The sequence below is a fragment of the Saccoglossus kowalevskii genome, chromosome 6 (assembly GCF_978046115.1).
Source record: "Saccoglossus kowalevskii chromosome 6, keSacKowa6.1, whole genome shotgun sequence".
Classification (NCBI taxonomy): domain Eukaryota; kingdom Metazoa; phylum Hemichordata; class Enteropneusta; family Harrimaniidae; genus Saccoglossus; species Saccoglossus kowalevskii.
The window spans coordinates 10,100,345-10,123,193 of NC_140646.1; the positions used below are offsets into that span (position 1 = coordinate 10,100,345).

The 22,849-nt window shown below is 35.4% G+C and overlaps 3 protein-coding genes across 3 annotated transcripts in view; 2 read left to right on the forward strand and 1 right to left on the reverse strand.

The window, feature by feature from the left end:
• LOC100366520 (RNA polymerase II subunit A C-terminal domain phosphatase-like) overlaps nucleotides 1-22,849 on the forward strand; it is a 37,971-nt gene that overhangs the window by 1,334 nt on the left and 13,788 nt on the right. The window contains exon 2 of the mRNA XM_006819721.3: nucleotides 2,924-3,007. Within this exon, the coding sequence (XP_006819784.1) occupies nucleotides 2,924-3,007 (84 nt within the window). The remainder of the gene's footprint in view (nucleotides 1-2,923; nucleotides 3,008-22,849) is intronic.
• LOC146741499 (uncharacterized) lies at nucleotides 13,086-16,243 on the reverse strand. The gene is made up of 4 exons (XM_085499889.1): nucleotides 15,965-16,243; nucleotides 15,366-15,826; nucleotides 14,865-15,222; nucleotides 13,086-13,924 (listed from the first exon to the last, which is right to left on the reverse strand). The coding sequence occupies exons 1-4, from the start codon at nucleotides 16,236-16,238 to the stop codon at nucleotides 13,086-13,088; spliced, it is 1,932 nt and encodes a 643-aa protein (XP_085356015.1). The 5' UTR covers nucleotides 16,239-16,243.
• On the forward strand, nucleotides 18,136-19,322 carry LOC144356766 (uncharacterized). The gene is made up of 2 exons (XM_078011466.2): nucleotides 18,136-18,379; nucleotides 18,931-19,322. Exons 1-2 carry the CDS (start codon nucleotides 18,136-18,138, stop codon nucleotides 19,320-19,322), a joined length of 636 nt encoding a protein of 211 aa, XP_077867592.2.

A 22,849-nucleotide genomic window follows, 5' to 3' on the forward strand; every position in this document is an offset into this window, starting at 1 on the left:
AGACCAACTGTGATCAGTGTGAATCGCCGCGTGTTTTCTACACAATGTCGAAGTTGCCGACAACGATCATATCGGACCCCCCCCCCCTTAGAAAATATATATATATATATATAGGAGACGAGCGATAGAAGCAGCTCGGTCGGACAGAGCATGTGTTTCACTGTTCGGTCGAGCGGCGACCGGGACTGGCGTAACGATTATTCAATTGTATTTATATTTCAGTTTCTTACTGGATATTAAAATTTAGTTGTGATAAATAATTTGTCGTTTGGGACGGACAACGTGTGAAAAAAAGTACCTTGCCATACCCAATGCCGGCCTGTAAAAAGATAACCCTGTCTGGTATACAGGAATCATGGAGCTCCATGCAGGAAGTAAACCTGCAGTACTGTTCAGCTCTGAAAATTTGACGTCATAATTGGGCGGGGACACTCCGTATAAGGAGTGAGGTGATTGACACGTTTCTTGATTTGAATTTTATTTGTCGGAGCTCTACTGACGCCACTTCTACGAATTCCTTCTCAAGTTCGTTCTCGGCCCCGTTTTCCACTTCAACGACGTGTTTTTTATATAGTCCCCGGTGGATCGGTGCCGGTAAACCCATGTACTTGGCAAATTTTGCCATCACACGTCGGCCTTTACCGATCACTCTTCCGGCGATCACCATTTTCCTATTTACTTGGAGCTCTTTTTCTTGTTTTTCAAAAGACGTGAAAATTCTCTCGGCTGAGGAAAAATAACATTCGGAATTTGAACATTTAATTTGGAAGTGGGGTCCCCGCCGTGCCGTGCGTCTTCCTCCAATGTCAAATCCCTTCGTTGCAACCTGAGCACCGCAATGGCGCCGAAAAAGTTCGCTATTTAAAATGTAGACATCGATCAGTCTCAGCGATCCATCTGCGTCAGCCACCCCATCATCGTCACCATGTGACGATAATTTCCTTTCTTATGCACTTCTTGACACTTTTTCTAGTTCTTCAATTCTGAGCTACATGTAGATAAATGTTGCACCGTCGTTGGAGTCCGAACTTTCCGAACCGCGATCGATGTTATTTTTTCTGAGACGAAGTTTTGCTTCTTCGGACATTGGAGTCATATTCTTCCTTTTTTGTCCCTTCCTTCTCTAATAATAATTCTGATAACAATTTTAAGGAGCGCTAATTTGTTGATGTGTCACACGGTGTACTAATATAGAACGATCACAGAGACAGGGCGTGCGTGCGTTGTTTCCGTTGCTAAGTAGGCCAACTTATGCAAATTAGGTCAATATTTATTGTTTACGCTCAAAGCCGATTATCCTGAAATCAAAGTGAGCGGTCTGCTGTTATAAACACATATCCTAACTTTTTTGTTAAAAATGCCTTTTTTGGGTGTACTGGTTACTATTTTGAGTGGAAAACACATCCATTGCATGCAGATAGACAAATGCCACCAAAATAGACAATAAACAAAAAATGTATAAAATAGTGACTGTTATGTCTACTACATCCTTAAACATTCATAATGGATGAAAGCTCACTTTGTGCGACATAAATGTACGAGGCGTGAGCCGAGTACATATATGGAGTACAAAGTGTGCTTGAGTCCATTATGGGTTGTCGGAGAGTTCATTATTGTTATTATTTTGTAGCGTTGTCATTACAAGTGGATTTGCTGCCTCTGAAAACGGAAAAATTTGGAGAAAAATCTGGAGAAAAATCTACAGTGAACGGAATAGTTTCACAGTCACTGGCCTGTGAATCTGAATAATTTAAAATTTCTTTCTGGAAATTGTTTTCACAATCTCATATGGCAAACTAAGCAAGACACTAAGTTTTATTCCATCAAATATTATTGTATTGAACTCATTTACATTGCGAGTGAGTGAGTGACTGATGTGTAGTGTGGACTAGCATTGCAGTGATCGCCCGAGCGAACGGCACACCATGACTGGTATTGGTGTCCACCGCGGCTTTGCACTATACTACGCTAGATCACAGCCATGGTCCAGCTGGATCGACTGTGCGTAAGGATGCGTACCCAGGGAACATGTACGTAGTTGCATCGTTACCCAACCCACTAGTGTTTTCAAACAATCAAGGTAGATATTATTTGCAACTGTCCTTTCTTTGTAATAGATATTCTAAATTCCACGAGAGGGCGGGGATTTGACAAATACTTTGAAGCCAAACGAAACTTACCGGCGTAGAGGGCGAACGAAAATGACCGGAGAGCTAATGGATGTTAGCCATCCTAGAGGGAGAACCAACAGTGATTTTAATCTCACTGTATAAATAAACAGGTACACACCTGAGAACACGGATACTTTCATTTATGTATGCAAACTGTGCCTGGACTGTTACAAGTCACATCGGTCTTTCGTCGTTCTCGTTACGCAAATTTTGTTGTACATATGTACTACTTACTACAAAAACAGAACAAATTCTTCTCTCTGTACTCGTAGACATACATTGTACCCCCATTTTGTTTATCGCATTTGCTTGGATAAATTATTCTCGGTTAACCTCACTTCATCAACACGATAGGGCGAACTAATCAGGAGGCCACCAGGACAGCGGCATCAGTCGCGGAATCTAGAAGCGCGCGTACTAGTTGGACCGCTTTGACCGAACGCGTGTTAGCGTACAGAGCAGATGACAATGCCCTCACAATATTGTCTGATTCCAATATTGAAATCCGCTGTTATTGGTTATGTACCGCTTTATTTGATATCGATTTTGGTATGAAATACTTGTTATCTAACAATTCTTTTTCAGTAGTTTCTTCTTTATTTGTTTTCGAAAACAACATTGTATTCATATCCATGGGACAGGGCCTTGATGCTCAATAATATAATACATTATCGCGAATAATCTGCTGCAATGACGTCATAAAATCCACTGGTATTGATAATGCTATAATATAATTTTGTATATTCATGCAGGCTTGCAGTAGTACAAATTGAAGGGTGTGCTCATCCAACAGTAATGAAAGACATGTGTGCAGAATGTGGGGCTGATTTAAGACAGTAAGTATTGTTTATCATTTATTTGCATTTATTTAAATACAAATATGTGGGAGCTAGTCTCACAACTTTAAATGTATATTAAGTTTAGACTTGAATAACAAATAAATCTTAAATAATTGGGAGTCAATGTCAATAGTTTCTTTTTCTGAATCTCCTTATTCTGTTACCCCAGATTATTTTTAACGAGTTGTTCGTCTTTTATGTGCATTATTCAACACATCATTGTATGTCTCAAATTTTGCCATAATTTATCAAAGTTTTTCATTTGTTTTCAATGAAACTAAGATTAATTAATAACCAAACCAATGAATTGATTTTTTTGTTTAATATGTATTCACGAGTGAGTATTTCAACGTTTGTACACACCTCAAAAGTACATGCACTTGTTATTCGCCTGTGAAATAGCTTGACCAGATTACACTACTACTGTAAAATCTGTATTAGAAGCCGCGACTTCCATTGAAATGGTACAATGCAACAGAGGGGATGCGGCTTCTATTAGAGCACCTACACATATGAGAAATGATGAATTTTTGGTTCCAAATTGTTCAAAAGGAATGGGTGCGACCTTCTATTAGGGATGCGGCTTCTAATACAGTTTTTACGGTATATGTATACTGTATGATCGTTTTCCACTATATCATGTGTTTGTTTTTATTTGTAACCTTCTCCATACTTCTCATTATAGCATCATGAAAAAAAATTGTTTTTCAACAGGGAATTTTTCTACTGTCTTTGACACTATTTTAAATTCAAAACAAGATCTTTCACTCTCACCTGGCACCTAAATTAGAGTCATGCATAAATTAGAATATTTATTGTTACCGTACTTCCCCCGAGCATAAGCCCAGGGGCCTGAACATGTAAAATCGGAAAAAATAAGGGGTGGGCTTATACTCGAGGACCACCTCAGAAAAAATTATTTTTTGGTGCGTTTAAAACTGTAACCATCTTCCCAGCCTCGAAACATTATCCAAATTACATTTTTCGTTCACAGCGCCGGTCTCGAAGAAATATTGCGTCTTTTTGAGAAAACAAAAATGCGAAACGAGTTGTCATTGATTTCAACGACGCTTTTTACAATGAAGAAACAAATATCAACAAAAAACAAAAATTTTATTAGAATACGGTTCACATACCGTCTGAATTTACGGTGCAAAAATGGGTAGGGTCTGTGGGAAAACAGTTGATGGTCGTACATTGTACACAAACCCTCGATACAAAGCTATTTCCGCCATGGTTTCATCATAATTTGACCTGAACAACTTCCTTTGACCTAACAGGTCACGTCTTTCGTTAACCAATGAAAATGCTCCCTCATACAGTCGAAGTTTTCTGATTTTTTGAACATAAGGCTGCAATCAGGTTCTTCCATTCCTGTCTATCCTTGGCCACTATTTCTGCACTAATCAAGGTCAGGTTTGCTTGGGCAAGTTCTGTGGTAATGGTTTTTCTCCATGTGGTTTTTGGCCTCCCTCTGTTTCGTTGATGCTGTGGTGTCTAGCGAAGTGCTGTTTTGGGGATTGAGTCTTGTGGCATTCTAAGACATGGCCCAACCATTTCAGTCTTCCGCTCTTAATTTCAATAATAATGTCCTTAGAATGTGTTTGCCTACAGAGATTATCATTGGATATGATCACTGGCCAGAATATTTTGCAAATTCTCCTAAGGCAACTATTGTGGAAAGATGATAACTTGATCATGTCGGATTTTGTTACACTCCAAACATTCGGATGCATAGAGAAGGACAGATTTTACATTACTATTGTAAAGCTTGAGTTTAAGCTTCCAACTGTATTGGTTGGATTTCAAAATTGGATTTAGTTTTATGAAGGCATTCCTGGCTTTGGCTATTCTTGATTTGATGTCTTTACTTATGCTGTCCTTTTTGCTTACATTACTGCCCAGGTAAGTGAAGTCATCAACATCATTGATGGCCTTACCCTGAATTTTGAGTGGGGTTTGGTTTGTTGTGTTGATTTTCAATAGCTGTGTCTTTTTCTCATTGATTGACAGTCCTGTTTGTGCTGCAAACCTAGAGAGCCTGTTGGTCTTTTCTTGCATATGGTCTAGTCTTGATGAAAGCAGAGCTATATCGTATGCAAAATCCAGATCGTCAAGTTTGGAAAACATGGACCATTGTATTCCTCTTGCTTTGCCGACAGTTGTGTTTCTCATTACCCAGTCAAGGGTAATAAGGAAGAGCATGAGTGAGAGTCATACAGTCTAAGTTTTCCGATTATTGACGAAGTATTTTTATCAACGCAATGCGGAAGTGTATTACCGCGATGTTAAAATACAATCTGTTATTAACACTGATTTCGACAAAAAACTTTTTTCCCTAAAAGCTGTTGATTCGCAATTTTCGAAAGGTAAACTGAGAGTGAGGGAAGTATTTAAACCTTTCACGGCTGCCAACAAGTCATGTCAAAGAATAGTTTGAACGAGTCACACCCCATTCACAAAAGATTATTCGGAAAAGTAAAACGATGATAGTGATCAGGTTTCACGACTTGACGATCACATTTTTGCTGTTTGTAAAACTACTACTCTAAAGAAATATGGATTATTTCAGTATTGCAACATCGGGGTTCATCCCGAGTAAATAACAGAATAGAAAACGTGTGAACTATGTACGTTTGCCCGCCGTGCAATCTGAAATTAATACAAGTTTTCTCGTAAAAGCTGGAACCAAACTACCGTACCAATCATGATGTTTATGCATTGAAATACACTTTTTACATGCATATTTTAATAAATGTCGTTGACGCCTGGTAAAACACCCTGGGCCTATGCTCGGGGATGCCCTCCACTTGTTAAATGTCCAAAAACAGAGGGGTGGGCTTACACTCGGGGAGGGGCTTATACTCGGGGAAGTATGGTAAGTACTTGTGATCAAGCGCAATAGTAAGTGAATTGTACAAATTTTATAAATTTATTTGGTTGGACTGAAACTAGTTTGGTTTGTCCTCTTCCATTTAATTTAAAGCCCTCACCTCATCCTGATTTGCAAGTGTTTATGATTGGGTGCATATTTTACTGATATTTCATCTCTATCTACATGTAATTACTAAGGTTTTTGTTTTTATACTCTTTTTATTAGGCGCTTCATTGATACATTACATTGTTATGAAATTACATTGAGTTGTTCTATTCCTGTATTCTATTATACATATATAGTAGTACCACCTTTTTTATCTTACATATGGTAACAAAGGAGACCACTTTTTTAGATGTGAAACCATCTTATTGTACTTTTTTGCAATATAATTTTCACATTCATTTGGTAAATTCTTTTACAATAAGATAGGAAGCCAACAAAATTTGGCTTCATTTCTCTCATTTTGCAAAAGTATATATGTTTTCTTACCAACAAAGATATAAAGTTTGCAATCAAAGTATCATCTGGATTCGATATAATCATACACAATCTACTTGGTGGTGACTTTAATTTAAGTGGTTCCCCCCACCAAAAGAGGATCTCACTCCAGAGAGATATAACATATTGACATTCATAAAACAGATGTTCATAGCTTTCGGCTTCCCAGTCACAGAATGTACACTGTGGGCTGCCATACCTCTGAGGGTTTATTTTGTGTAATTTTTGGTTTTATATAAAATATTTTGAAGGAGCTTGAACCGGAATTCTCTCATTTTGCTCTCAGTTGTCATTTTCATCATAAGTTTATATCTTTTTTCCCTTTCAATGCACCCCCCCCCCTCAATTCAATTTGTAATTTGTTTTGGCTTGCAGGAATAACAAATGACCTTTCACATAATTCATTTTTGACAGCTTTCTTAGTCAAGGTTTCAAAATCCAGAGGAATTTTTGTAATTTTGAAATAAGTAGATTCCAGATCCGCTTCTCCATACTTTAGGTCCCCAGGAATAGCTGATGGTAAACCTAGCCATCTTAATTTATGTATTAGGGTAAATTCCTCCTGTGCTATCGACTGCCACGGTATCAAACCATTTTCGTCAAAAAGATTATTCCATTTCAGACAAAGTATACCGATTTTCTTCCAATCAGTATTTCTTCATTATTCCATATGATTTGATTTTTACCCTGTTTATATACTTTAATTTCCTGTGCCCATATATCCAAAGTCTCTGTGACAAATTCACTCAGTTTCACCGGCAAAACCTTAGTACTATAATTGCACCTGAAGATCACCCCCCCCCCCCACACACACACTGGTTCAAGCTGCTTGTCTAGAAAGAGTTTCCAGGAATGGTCAAAGTCGGGATCTAAATAATGTTTGATCCTTTGTTGTTTTTTCATGCCCACGCCTCCCATCATTGTACTTCTAGCTATTTTGCCTTCCCACAGGAATTCATACATAATTTTGTGCACTTCCTGAATAGTTTGTTTTTTCAGGGTAATTGAATTTAGAATATACGTGAATTGTGATACTCCAAACATATTTATAATCAGTACCTTTCCAAATAAGGACAGTTTTCTTCGTTTCCAAGAATTGAAAATCATTTTCATGTTACTCACTGCCTCATTGACATCTCTTGCATAATTTTTGACTCCCATGTGCGAAGCACAAAATGGGAATCTTTGCAGTTAGTGTGTCTGTATGTGTGTATGTGTGTGTGTATGTGTGTATGTGTGTATGTGTGTGTGTATGTGTGTCCGACTGTTCCACTGCTATCTCAAGAACCATACATCGGTTTTTGATGAAACTTGGTGCATAGATGCTCTGGGCCAATGCGCAGATTTGATTAGGTTTTGGTAAAAATCCATGCTCGTTAATTACCTAATTTGCATGATAATTAGCTAATTTTTAGCTGTTCTATGACTGTTCCACTGATATCTAAAGAACCACTCATTGGATTTTGATGAAACTTGGTACATAGATGCTCTGAACATATGCGCAGATTTGATTAATTTTTGGTAAAAATCCGTGCATATTAATTACCTAATTTGCATGATAATTAGCTATTTTTTAGTGGTTCCATGACTGTTCCACTGATATCTAAACAACCACTCATTGGATTTTGATGAAACTTGGTACATAGATGCTCTGAACTAATGCTAAGTTTTGATTGGTTTTTGGTAATAATCCGTGGATACTAATTACCTAATTTGCATAATGATTAGTCAATTTTCGGTTTTTCCACTGATATCTCAAGTACTAATCATCACATTTCAATGAAACTTGGTACATAGATGTCATACGACACTGCACAGACCTGATAGTTTTTATGGTAATATCAGTACATATTAATTACCTAATTTGCATAATTAATTAATTTTCAGCATTTGATATAAGTAGTTAGCATTACATTTCAATGAAACTTGGTACTTACATACTCAAGGACTATGCAGAGATTGATTGTTTTCGATAAATATTTGTGCATATTAATCACCTAATTTGCATAATTAGTTAATTTTCAGCTTTTCCACGGGTATCTCAAGTACTAATCATCGCATTTCAATGAAACTTGGTACATATATCCTTTAGGACTATGCAGAGACCTGATTAGTTTTAGGGTAAATAATTGTGCATATTAATTACCTAATTTGCATAATTAATTTTCAGCTTTTCTACTGATATCTAAAGTACTAATCATCACATTTCAATGAATCTAGAATTATGCAGACCCAATTAGTTTCCGGTAAATATTTGTGCATATTAATCACCTAATTTGCATAATTAACCAACTTTCACACTGATATCTCAGGTACTATACATCACATATCAATGAATGTACATGGATGCTGTAGGACAATAGACAGACCTGAATAATTGTGGGTTAAAATCTGTACATATTAATTACCTAATTTGCATAATTAACCAATTTTAAGCTTTCACACTGATATCTAAAGTACCGTAAAAACTCCAAAATTTCGACCGGTTTTAAATAATTGGTGTTAGAAATGTGACGTGTTTTTAGAGTCAAAATTAAGGTGCATTTTCGGACGGTCGAATTTTTCAGAATAGAAATCAGCAAAAAAAAATGGGGATGATAGACAGTGTGCTTCATTAGTTTTTAAAAAATGCAATGTCCGTCAATTGACGTAAACTTCCTCATGTTTCACGGTAAAAGCAAAGGTCGTGGCCGAGTTGTAACTCAAAATCTAAACAAAGTCATCAATCAGTGAGTATTATGACAAGCAAAACAAAACATCAAGACGCGGAGAAGAGGTCAGCACAAAACTAATAGGTCAAAAGACAAAGCTGTCTCGCACTACCTAGGAAAACTTAATGTTCGAAGTACAGGTACCCATTGGACAAAAGATACATGGAAGTTTAGCAAACGATCTCCCCGACCCAGTGCAATGTATCCGGTTAGAATCAAAGCTCACGTGTCCCTTATTTGAGGGACCAAATTCTGCCGTAAATTCGCCCTTGGATTAAAAACTAAAATGGGATTTAAGAAAATAAAATGGGACTTTTAAGGTGTATTTTGGCGTCATTTTTCGGACATTTCAATCAATCCTGCCGGCTAAAATAGAGTCTAAGTTTTACCGTAGTCATTGACGTCTGTCTATTCAAGAGTACACGTGTATGATTTTTATCGTGACTAGCGTGAGCGGGTAAGCTTCCTTTCGAGAATGAGCTGTTATCACTGTGAACAATGTTAAATTATTCTTCAGATGACCAGTTTATTTTTTAAAAACAACTAATTTTTTTATTTAAAAAAAATCATGCCGTTTTCGCATCAAAATCCAAGCCAAAATATCGTACTACAACATCAATCTCTTCCGCATTGCGTTCAATAACATTAACATATTTAAATAAGCTATGGTAATTTGAACACGTTGGCATCATCCAGCTTTTTGATTGGTTAATTAGCGATTTGACCTATTTGACCTAAAAGAACATGGCGGATATCCTACAGCATCAAACGTTTATACAAGACCGGAATCATTCGCTTACGATGAAACTAAGTTGACTTTTATTTGTATTTCATAACCATTCAACAAATTTATTTTGTGTACATTATTATAATCACTACTGAGTACAGTAATAATCAACAATTCAGAAACGCAGCATGCCGAGATTTTTGTGTTCGTTTTTATTTGAAACTTCGTTTATTTAGAATATATTTTCGTTACCAATAAAATAAAAATCTCTCAGTCAATCAGAAACCCGGATTCATGCCTTTGAGGAAGGTCCCGTTTGAACGCTCACATCGGTTTTTTTTTCGTTTGGGGGAAAACTAAAACTGGTCGCAATTTTCGAATAAGAATGAGTCGGCAATTTTTAGCGGAGTCGAAAATTTGGAGGTAAATAAAACACCGAAACCCGGCAAATAAATAGGCGTCCGAATTGTTAGAGGGGTCGAAATTTTGGAGTTTTCACGGTACTAATTATTCCATTTCAATGAAACTTAGTACAAAGATGCTCTAGGACAATGTACAAACCTAATTAGTTTGGGGTAAAAATCTGTTCATATTAATTCCCTAATAAGCATAATAATTCATCATTTTTTGGTTCTAATCACAACTTGGAGACATAGATTTTCTGTTACATTGCGCAGACCTCATTAGTTTTACACTCAAATCTGGTCATATTAATTTTCTGATTTGCATAATTAGTTTTCAGCTAAGTAATTTCGAATTATATTTAATGTGTCTCCAATACTCTCAGCACATGGGAGTTCTTTCTAAGCTTTCTTTGATCCTTTTTATCATACGAAAAATGAATTCCCACTATTTTGATGGGAGACATGGGCCACTTCACCCCGAACATGCTTTACTTTTTAATTCTTCATTTTCCTAACCAAGCTCCCTCTAATTTTTGACTCCCATGTGCAAAGCACAAAAAGGGAGTCTTAGCAGTTAGTGTGTCTGTGTGTGTGTCTGTTCCATCGATATCTCAAGAACCATACATTGTTATTTGATGAAACTTTGTGCTTTGATGCTCTGGGCCAATGTGCAGATTTGATTTTGGTAAAAATCCATGCATATTAATTACCTAATTAGCTGATTTTTAGCTGTTCCATGGCTGTTCCACTGATATCTAAAGAACCACTCATTGGATTTTGATGAAACTTGGCACATAGATGCTCCAAACTAATGCACAGATTTGATTAGTTTTGGGTAAAAATCTGTGCAATATTAATTACCTAATTTGCATAATGATTAATCAATTTTCGGCTTTTCCACTGATATCTCAAGTACTAATCATTACATTTCAATAAAACTTGGTACATAGATGTCATAGGACACTGCACAAACCTGATAGTTTTTAGGGTAATATCAGTAGATATTAATTACCTAATGTGCATAATTAATTAATTTTCAGCTTTTGATATTTCAAGTAGTAATCATCACATTTCAATGGAACTTAGTACATAGATGTCATAGGACACTGCACAGACCTGATAGTTTTTAGGGTAATATCAGTACATATTAATTACCTAATTTGCATAATTAATTATTTTTCAGCTTTTGATATTTCAAGTAGTAATCATCACATTTCAATGAAACTTGGTACATAGTTACTTAAGGTAGAACAGGACCTTAGACTCAAAAAATCACTTACAGACAGATTATAGTGAAACTTACCATAGTTGGTCGACACAATGTAATTATCCTTAATTTTAGTTTTCAGAAAAATCTACCGTCCATAATTTGTGATATTGCCATAAGTTAGGTCAAAGGTCAAATTTTATCAAAGCTTTATCTAATTGTCAATGAACTAAAATATTTCAAAAAAAACATAGACCTATGTGTATTATTATCAGCATACAGCGTCATATACACAAATATTGGAACAAAACAAGGCATGTGTAATCTTTATTTTTGTCTAAAAATCAATTTATTAAATAAATTATGTTTCAGTTTTCTAACCAAAAAACTGCTCACTTAGAAAGATACAAGAATAAAATATAAAATGTACGGTAAATATTTTTGAAATTTGCTAAAAATAATCTAACCATGGTTCTTGACCAGTCATTTAGAAAAAAAAGGTGGGTCAACAGTCCACAACTGCCACTATACAGAATCAAATGTCTGATATGTTCGAAATTGTACACACTAAAAGAGCGCCATCAGTGGTCAATGGTGGTAATTGTACAACTAGATTATGCACTTGAAATTGATGCAGCAACATTGTATCATATCAAAATAGACAAGAGGGAGTTAGAATTACCAAATTAGGAATGTTAAACATCAGTGCAGGGTACAGCAGGGTATCTCCCCCAGTAATAGGCATGGGGGTGTACTTCCATTAATTTTGGGTAGGGGCTCCCCAGCAACTGGAAATTGGGCAAATACAAACATGTATGCATAAATAAAATATGTATGAACTTCCATTTTGGTCTGAGATTTTTATGTCTGAAAAAGGATCAACAAGATCGGCCGGGCATGAAAAAGAGGGATCTATACTGTCATGGTGCAAACCTGTGTACATTTTCAATTGGTGTACCCCTCCCCCAGGGGTTATAGGTCATGTTTGTTTGAATGAAACAATGTTAATTTTGGAATTTTTAGATAAGTGTTATTTTACAGTTTCTATACTTTATTCAACAATGTCTTAGATGTTATGGTGAGTAAATCTCATTATTTATGAACCTGCACCATAAAATAAACATCACAGTGAACTATAAAAATAATTGTTCATTTGTCAATAAATATATATATATATATATATATATATATATATATATATATATATATATATATATATATATATATATATATATATATATATATATATATATATATATATAAATAATGTTATGCAGTGTAAGGGTATATACTTTATTGATATGCATTTTAAACCAGTCAGCTACAAATACTTATACACTGTACCGGTAATTCATGGAAGCTAAGATACATGGAAGCCTTCCTTCAGTTGTCACAGTCAGGGAATATTATATTAAGTAAGCAATTCACAATGCAAAGGATAGTAATAAGGTGTAAAGAAAATATCAATAATAAAGGCAAGAATAAAATGGCACTGGTTCCATTGAAAGCAATGCAATGAATATCAATAATGTAATAAGACAATGTATTACAAAAGAATGGTAGGTAATGTAATGAAGATTAATAATGTAATGAAATCACACTATGGTTGGCACCTTGCATAATAAGCATAGACTTATAACCAAGTTCAATTTACTCAACACTAGCTGTCTGCTTGTTACCAAAATACGTACACAAACTCTCAATGATTTTCCGAGATGATGTAACTCTGGGTTTACCATTAAATTTTTCTGTTAATAAATTTTCTAAGCCTTCTGTACCTGATCTCTGAAATGCTAAAAGTAGATGTTCATAATTGAGACCAGAATTTGCTATTTTTTGAGACATTCCACTGCTGATGACATTTGTAGATACTAATGGCTGTAAAGTATGTAAAAGTGGCCTACATCTATCAGTAAATCTGACTAGATCAATAACAGACTGTGTTGTTTTACAATACCCTATGAAAGATGAGACTGCGGAGATATGACATGACAGAAGTAGTTGCTGCAAAGCACACACATCATCAATTGCATTATGAGCATTGTACTGTTGATCTAAAAAATCACTGTAAAGAGAACTTTGGGAATATGATTGTTTCCCGGGATATAATGATCTAAACAGAGGCAATGTATCTCCAAAACTGCTGATTAAATTACAGAATATCTCAGTTTGGTTACAATTGATAATGGCCCTGACAAAATGCCTCATATCAAATGCATGGGCATTGTGACCAACTAAAACAACTGGATTTTTTTGCTGATCAAGAAATGCAGCAAAATTGGTTAGTCCTTCAGCTATTGATGTACTGGGTACCACATTTCCATTATATAGGAGTCTCCTTTCATTTCCCATCATGGCTGTTTGTAGATGTGTGATGTGTTGAACTCTTGGTGTAATTTCATTTTCAGGCAAAACGTAACTGTTAAAAACAGTTTCTCTTGATTCATTGATTCCTATTGCAGATATCTGAGTTATTTCAGCATCGTGACCTACACATATATTTGAAAAAAAATTATTAGCAGGTATATTTATTATGATCTTAGCAGCAATTTATGCCCAGGTGTCACGTAACATATTGCTGTGTGGAGGGGGGATGCCACTGAGCCCTCAAAAATAACAAATTTTATACTAGAGAAAGGACAAAGTCTACGCCCATATTTTTATCAAATAAGAATCACAAAACAAGGTATTGTACAATAATTTATTTTCATTGACATTTAATTTAACTATTTCAATGTTTTCAGCATATTCACTGTGTTTTAATTCAGCGGATTTAACTTATCAGCGAAAATAGTGAAATTAAAACCCAGTGAATCATTAATACATTTACAGTAGATGCTAGTTTAAACTGTGCATGCATGCAAAATGTCAGGTTAACTCATCAGTTTGCTTCAACTATTTTGCACTGAATCCCCATTTAATAATTATAAAAAATCGGGAGTACCAATTTCAATGGCACGTCCCCATTCTATTAGGCAATTTCAATGACCCCCCCCCCCACACACACACACAAACATGATTTCTTGATGATTATACACATGCAGGCTTCACATTTCTTTAGTGCAGTGCAAAGTAATTTTGGCTGTGTGCAACAAGGTATTACGGTCTTAGAAACTAGGATTTCTTTTGCATACAGTTCACTCAATAGGTTTTGAAAATTTAGGTACACTTGTTAATTGAGTAAAAATACAAGAATTATAAGTGAACGCAAGCCCTGACATGTGTACAGTCAATAATCAAAATGCATTACAAACAAAGGAATTATGATCTGGTAATGACACTGACCTGTACCTGTTGTTTCTAAATCAAAGATAATTATATTTTCTTCATTTGGATGGTATTGTATTAGCTCAGGTTTGACTGTAGCCCCAGGAATCTACACAGTCTGTCTGATGTTATGGTATCCACAACCCTGTTCATATTGGGTACCTTCTCTAACCTCTTGTCTCATTTTCTTTCTACTCCTTTGTTCTTTCAACTCACGCCTCCTCTTTTTATATTTTGCTTTATTTTGATCCTTCTGCTTTCTGCTTAGTATTTTGTCCTGTTTTGAAGCAAATGTACAAGTATGTACACCTGGTGACAGTTTTATGGTAGCCACTGCTTTAGAAATGTAACTTCTGCCTAAATTTTTTTGGGCAACTGCAGCTGCAACTCTGAAATCATTGGATTCGCTACAACCATAGTGGCGGATCTTTGGTGCCTTACTGCCAATGATATTGTTCAGTGATTCATTTTGCTGGCTTGAATCAAGCGGGGAAAGTTTATCAGCATTTGATGCATACAGCTGTAAAATACTATTCAAGTCAGCTCTCAAAAGATCACTATTCAGGTACTTCTGTCTTGGTAGGTGTTTAGGAAGATAGGATTAGTAAGGGCCTTGCACCAAATAGTATCACAATTATTGTGATCACCAAATATGTGAGATACAATACTTGGTAGTGCCTTTTTTATACCACTTATGTTTTCCTTGTTTTGTTTTAATGCACATGCGAAACAGTACTGAATGTGCTCTATGACTGATTGTGTGAGTTCTTTGTGTTTGTTTTTTATATTGTGAAGCTGGTTGCCAATGGCTCTCTTGGCATGTTGGATGTCAGACCATTTTCCAATATTTTCATCTACTTCAGCTCGTAGTTTGCTAAGGGTAGGGGAGTCATCATCACCTACCAGTATGGAGTAATTTAGACCAGCATCACCACTCCTCTTAAACAATTCCACTGCAACACTGGATTCCATGGATTTTGATGATCCATCATGGTTTTTTCTGCAGTCATGTGGTGTTACACTCTTACAATGTTCCCTTGCCATGTCACACATCTTACAGTGTTTGTTCCGAGTTGAATAGTCTAATACTTTTTTGGTTCCAAATCCCATCACTGAACCAGCACCTGAAAAAAAGAAATCATTTTCTTCAACACTGTTTTTCATTTGGGTTTTCTCCCAAAACAGAGGTTGTGCATGTATTTTCATTTACAAATGATTGTAAATTGAAAAAAAAAATAGATGGATAGATAACTATACCATACCTGTCAAGCTATTGTGTGCTCTCCCTCTCTTCTGCCAACACATATCATATGATACAGGTATTTTGACCACTGGTAACTCAGTACTTTCAATACTGCTGATTGTGGATGATCTCTCCATCTCAGATGCATCTTTACAAGATTGGCGAGCAACAACCTCTATAACTTTACCAACTTCTCGTTCTCTGCGTTTCAGTGTTTTCTCATCAACTGGAGGAATATTCATTGAAGTTAATATTGCATTAACGCGAGTTGGACCAATTCCTGCATGCAGCATTCCTGAAAAAGTTGGAAATTTTAGTTGTCAGATTGTCTTGAAGTTTAATATTCCTCGATCAAAATACTTTATAACATCATGAGTGACAGGCCAATACCAATTTAAATAATAATTTTAAAAAGACTTTTATATAAATGTATTGAGTTCTCTGTTCATTGAAAATGAGACATGCATATCATAATAGTTCTGGTACTAAAAAAAACTAATGAGTATACTTAACTGTAAAAATCAGTATCACAAACATTATGCTGTGAATCAAAATAAATAAAAATGAAATTAAATAATATGAAAAAGTTAAGAATTTATAACAAACATGGTAACATTGTTTCTTTTGCATAACTGAGTATGCCTGAAATAAACTATGGACTTTCTCACCAGCAGCTAACTTGGTATTTACATCATAGCATTTTCTGCTGTGGCAATCAATAGTAGCATGTCTCTTCCCTGTATGAACATCATTTACTACTTGACAGGTGTCTTCATCACACTAAAATATAAGTAGTGCAGTAGAATAATTTAGGCTTTCACAATATGAAAACACCCAAGAATATTTACATACTAACAACATTCTCATTATTTGAAAATAATGCACTGAGTATTCGGGTTATTTGTAATATAAATTCATTACATTCTTGTAAAAATTATAAAACGGCTTTGTATTATATAAATATTATAACAAACGAATGTAAACCTTGGGTAACTGGTAAAATGAACGCATTCCTGTACAACATGGCGAGCTTCAAGGCCAAGACAGTCGTTACCCAGATAGGATACCAGTATAAAGTTATGTGTGATATCATACTGACAGTGGCTGCAATATTTATTAACACATAAGGGGGTGAAAAGAGGGAGTGAAAAAAGTTACAAATCAAATACAAGCTGATGTGATAATAATAAAATTAAAAACAAATCACTGAAAAAAAATGGGCCACTTACTTGTACGTACAGTATGCTTGCCAAACCATATCGAGTTTCACCAATACAGGAATCAAGCCTCAGTGGGTTTTTACACATTTTACAGTGGTTCAACTGCTTAGCAACGTAATTTAAATTGACGACACGTCTGCAAACTCGCCAATCACCGCCGCTACTACTACTACTAGTATCGCGACCTGAACCCAATCGCAATGTTTCTTCATCGTGGTTTTCGTTGAATATTTTAGAAGTTTCACTCTGATTTCCACTTTTAACACATAAACTAGTCTTATTAGAAGTAAATGGTTTAAGTGAGCGAAACTTACTGGGAATATCACCAGTTTTAGAAAACTTTCCACGAAACCGCGGCAGACTACGTTTGTTATTGTTGGTCGCCATTTTACCATAGCCGCAAAGTGCACTGTCGTAATTCGATACCACAAATAGGACTACGCGTTAATGACGTAAGCATCGTCCCGTTCTACCTTAAGGACTGTGCAGACCCCTGATTAGTTTTTGGGTAAATATTTGTGCATATTAATTACCTTATTAGCATATTCGGTTTTCTCCCCACAGAGAGCAAAGCATGGCGGCACCGCCATGCTTAGCGACCCGGCCGCCATGCATAGGCTCTGACGACCATGCTTACAATTTCACCGCCATGCTAATAGGATGCATTGTTTACATCCATTTGACCCGCTCACGCGTAGCACTGCATAAATTATCACCGTCTACAAGTGTCAATGCCACTGCAGTTTGAACTTGTTGGGACATTGTTAAACACGTGTGAAGTACAGACGCTGTCAATGGGAAACAAATTGTCATTCGAGTTGCAAATAGTTGAACACCGAGATGCTATATGACAAAACATGCAAAGGAAAAAAAGGTGATGCCGCCTGGCTAAAACGCTTAAAATGAACAGTCAAACACTATCTTAACCAGTTACATTGAATACCTTGTTCCTGCATTACAAGTATTAATCATGTCTAAGAGTTTTATGTCAGCGTGGCTTGTTAAGAAGACCCTGTCTTCGCCTTCACCGAGCCCAGAGCCTGTTAAGCCGAGCGTGAGTCCCCAGGGCAAGATTACTACAATCACCGCTAGCACAGCACAGAGACGAAAGCGTGTAGAAACACAGAGTAAAGGACAGAAACGGCGTAAGGCTGGTTTTGATGAGTCGTGGAAGAAGACATTTCCCTGGTTAAGGTCAACTTCAGATTGTTCAGGTAAGATTTCGTAATTTTAGAAATAAAATGTCAGTGTGTGTATGTTTTGCCGATTGTAAGAACACCGAACATGGTAGGCCTACACCGATTTCAATCAACATCTTAGACGCGAGGCTGGTATAGACATGATATGAAAAAAAAAACATCACTTGTTACTGTCAACTTTTTTTTAGATTATTTATCGATATCTTCATATGTTAAATCAGTTTTTAATCTTCCGGTCAAATTTCGACCTGTGTGGGTATTTCCAAGATGGTGGCCTGTCAACGTCTTGCGAACGACAGCGATGGAATCCCGATTTGTATACATAATTCTATCGTTACGTTTTAATTTTAATTGAATCGTGACCTCATGTTTTTTTTCCTCGAAATTCCTGAGTCTCCTTGTCATTGACCTGACAAAACCAACATGTAAACAACATGTTTTGCAGACTGTATGCTATCCATACGGCACTGAGTCCCCGATCGCGGCACAATTCAATCGTTATGTTTACATTTATTTGAACCTCAATCCTCATTGTGTGTTTTTTTATTTTTCATTTTTCCCACTAGGAATGTTGTGCAGTTTATGCTCAAAGCACAACATGATTGCACAGAGTGGGTCTTCTGTATGGAACAAAATTCCGTGCACGTCTATGAGAAAGGACAGTGTTATGTCGCATTCCAAGTCGGATTTACACACAAGAGTAGAGAAGTTGAAGTTAGAGGCCAAGGAGAATGTACCAGTGGATCAAGTATTTACGGTCCAAGTCAGCATGCACCGATTAGCTATAGAAGGGGCTATGAAATGCTTAAATTATGGTATATTATGTAATGTAAATAAAGTCTCGTACATTTTACTACTGTCTTGTATGTTTGTTTTTGTAAGAGTGAATAAAATATGCAAATTAGTATGCAAAATATGCAAATTTGTATGCAAATTAGTCCGCCGTGCTTACCTCTGATCCTGGGGAGAACACTGTAATTAGTTAATTTTCAGCTTTTTGCCTCAAGTACTAATCATCATATTTCAAAGAGACTTGCTACATAGATCTTCTAGGACTATGCTGAGACCTGGTTAGTTTTAGGGTAAATAATTGTAGATATTAATTACCTAATTTGCATAATTAGTTAATTGTTTCTATGAATGTTCCACTGATATATAAAGAACCACGAATTGGATTTTAATGAAACTTTTAAAGAGTACTCATCATCACATTTCAATGAATCTGAACTATGCAGAAACCCAATTAGTTTTTGATAAATATTTATGCTTATTAATCACCTAATTAACATAATTAATTAACACTGATATCTCAATTACTGATAATCACATTTGAATACAATTTGGTACATAAATGCTCTGGGACAATAGACAGGCGTGATTAATTTTGGGTTAAAATTTGTTCATGTTATTTCTCTAATTAGCATAATAATTCATAATTTTTTGTTCTGTTCTGTTCATATTAGTTACCTGATTTACATAATTAGTTTTCAGTTTTTCCATCAATATCTCAGGTACAAGTAATTTTGAATTCATTTTTAATGTGTCTTCAATACTCTCAGCACACAGGAGTTCTTTCTAAGCTTTCTTCGATTCTTTATTTATTTTCAGCCCTGAACAAGATCTAAATATATTAAGCAAGACGAACAGTGCGCCAGCAGATTCCACATTTGATACAAAACACGTCATATCATCAACAAATGCTGCAGCTCTTATTTCGGTTTCTCATTTTTAATTCCGGATATATCATTGCTTTTTTTTATTGCTAGCAATAAAGGTTCTAAAACTAACACAAATAACATTGGAGACAAGGGATCACCTCGTCTCACTCCCCTTCTCAATTCAAAATAGCCTGTACTGAACCCATTGTTCATTACGCACCCTTTAATATTACTGTACAATTTACAGTGTCAAATGCCTTTTCAAAGTATATTGCCAGTAGGATACTTCCCAGATTGGCTTCTCTTGTATAATGGTATATCTCATCTATCAATCTGACATAATCATTTATATTACGTCCTTTAACAAAGTCTGCCTGTGTTGGACCTTTAACTGGGGTATTACTTGTTCAAAACGTTTCGCAAGACACTTGGAAGCCATTTTGATGTCTACGTTCATTAGGGAAATGTGGCGCCAATTCTTCAGATATAATTTATCCCGACCAGACTTTTCAATTAGGGTTATCATACTTTGTTTTTGGGACTCGCCCTTGTCAAACGCATAGTTAAGTTAATCAACAACTAGTTTCCCAACCATAGGCTAGAAAGCCTTATAAAATTCAACCGTCATTTCCAGGACTTTTATTTTCTTTCATAAGTGGTAAAATATTTAATACCTCTCCTGTCCCCAATTTTCTTTCACATATTTCTTGTGATCTGACAGCCTAGGAATTTCCAGATTTTGCAGAAACCTTTCAATTTCCTGTCTATTAAGATTTTCTTGTCTGTACAAATTTGTATCAAATGATTTAATTTCTTTCAAAATGTCCTGTTCTTGGCTAATCTCTGTAAATTCACTTGTTCTCAGCTGTTTAATAGTAGATCTTTTCGTGTTTGCTCTCTCTAGACTCAGAAAATTGTTTTTCTCACCTTTCTCATACCATATCACTTTATAGCGCATGATTGAGCCTTCTGTTATAACATTATAGAGTTCTTCTAATTCTCAAGTTAAATCTTCAAGGACTAAATAATTTTCCTTATCAGGATTAACAGAACAGCTGACCTGTGCTACCCTTATTTTATTTTCTAATTGTTTTAAATTTTCTTTATTTTCTTTGGACTTTTTACCTTGCCCGTACCATCAAAGATGGAAGGGAAAGGTATATTAAGGGAAAATTTTTGTCCGTCGTTGTCGTCGTCGTCGTCATTAATAATTGTTATTGTGTGCATGATAACTTTACTAATTCTATTCCAAACTTCATCAAACTTGGTCACCTTGTTCATCAGTATAAAGTCTTCCCTGAGTTTGAACAACAGATGTCCTGTATGAAAATATCATGCAAAAAATGAGAAAAACTGATAAAATATTTTGACTGTTTCTACTTGACTGATCACTGGTGATACACATCAAAGGTCACTGATCTCAGTGGAAATATGCATTGTTGTATGTGTTCAATGAAGCAAATGATTTATCTTGTAATAATATCCTTGGTAATATATCTCAGAATCCCTTACTGGGTTTCAAAACCAACTCATGGAGAGATTGCACAGTCTGATACACATTTGCAAACCTACCAATAAATCTTTACAGAAAACAAGATGTCAGAAAATCAATATAAGCACTCCTATGAACTGGGTGCCAAACTTTGATCAAGATCTGAAGCTAATAGAAAATCTGTTTAGTTCAAAGTTATCAAATCAAAAACAATACATAAAAAATACATAAAAAGCAAAACATTTCATCCACATTTTAAAAAGAAAATTGTTCTAAAATATATGTATTCTGTATTTGACAAACAGTTCATTCGACAAATGAAAACTCACAGGAATATGTTTCAGCTATTAGAACCGAATGATAGAGTTTTTATAATACTAGTTTAAAAACTCACTTCAAACAAAGATTGCAGTGTTTGAAGATGTAGGTTCTCAGGAGGCAACAGTACTGTTGACTTCTCCCTCCACTGGACACCAACTAACTATTTAAGTTGATTTGCATACAAAGCAGAGCTGGCAACATGATAGCTATTCATAAAGGGTGTTGTTGTTTTTTTTACTTTTCATATAATACAGTAGTCACACAATGAGGCAGTTCATATTTGTCTCAGTGAATCATTAATTTTTGACAGACACCTGTACAAAATACTTGGACAAAAGCCAGCTAAGATTTTCTGTTATCTTGCATGTTTTATGAATCTATTCACGTCTAAATGCAGCACTTTTTTTTTGCAATGAGGCATTTGTTTTTATACTAAAATATCTGAATTAGTTTGAATAAAGCTGGAAATTATGTCCCTTAAAATAATTAAACAAATAAGGCACAAATGTTTTTGTAAGATATTTACATCTTTAAAGGACATTCGGTAGACTGATTCCCCACTGTTAGTTCAACCCCAAAACTTTTTTGTATTCAAAATTAATTATGACAATGTATATTTATATTGAAACAAACTATGTTAAAGGGAATTATATTATATAACAAAGGGCAAGGTCACCAGAGTTCAACTATGTTTCTTACTGTATTCATTTGTAACATTTCCAATTTTATATTTAATCATATCCCATAACAATCTTTTATCCTCTATCTTTTTCAATTCCTCTGTCCATTCATTTATTTTATCTTTTAATATATTATTATACTTCTCATCTCTTGTTAAAGCTGAATTAAATCTCCAGTAGGCAGGCCCGCGCTTCAGGGTTTTATCATCGATACTTAATACTATTGCTGAGTGGTCTGAGGCTATTCCACTTTTTTTTGCTTTTATCCAATTAGATATCTTTTTTCTCTTTTTAAAATCTCTCATCCCTCTCGTATTAAGTGATAGAATTGATA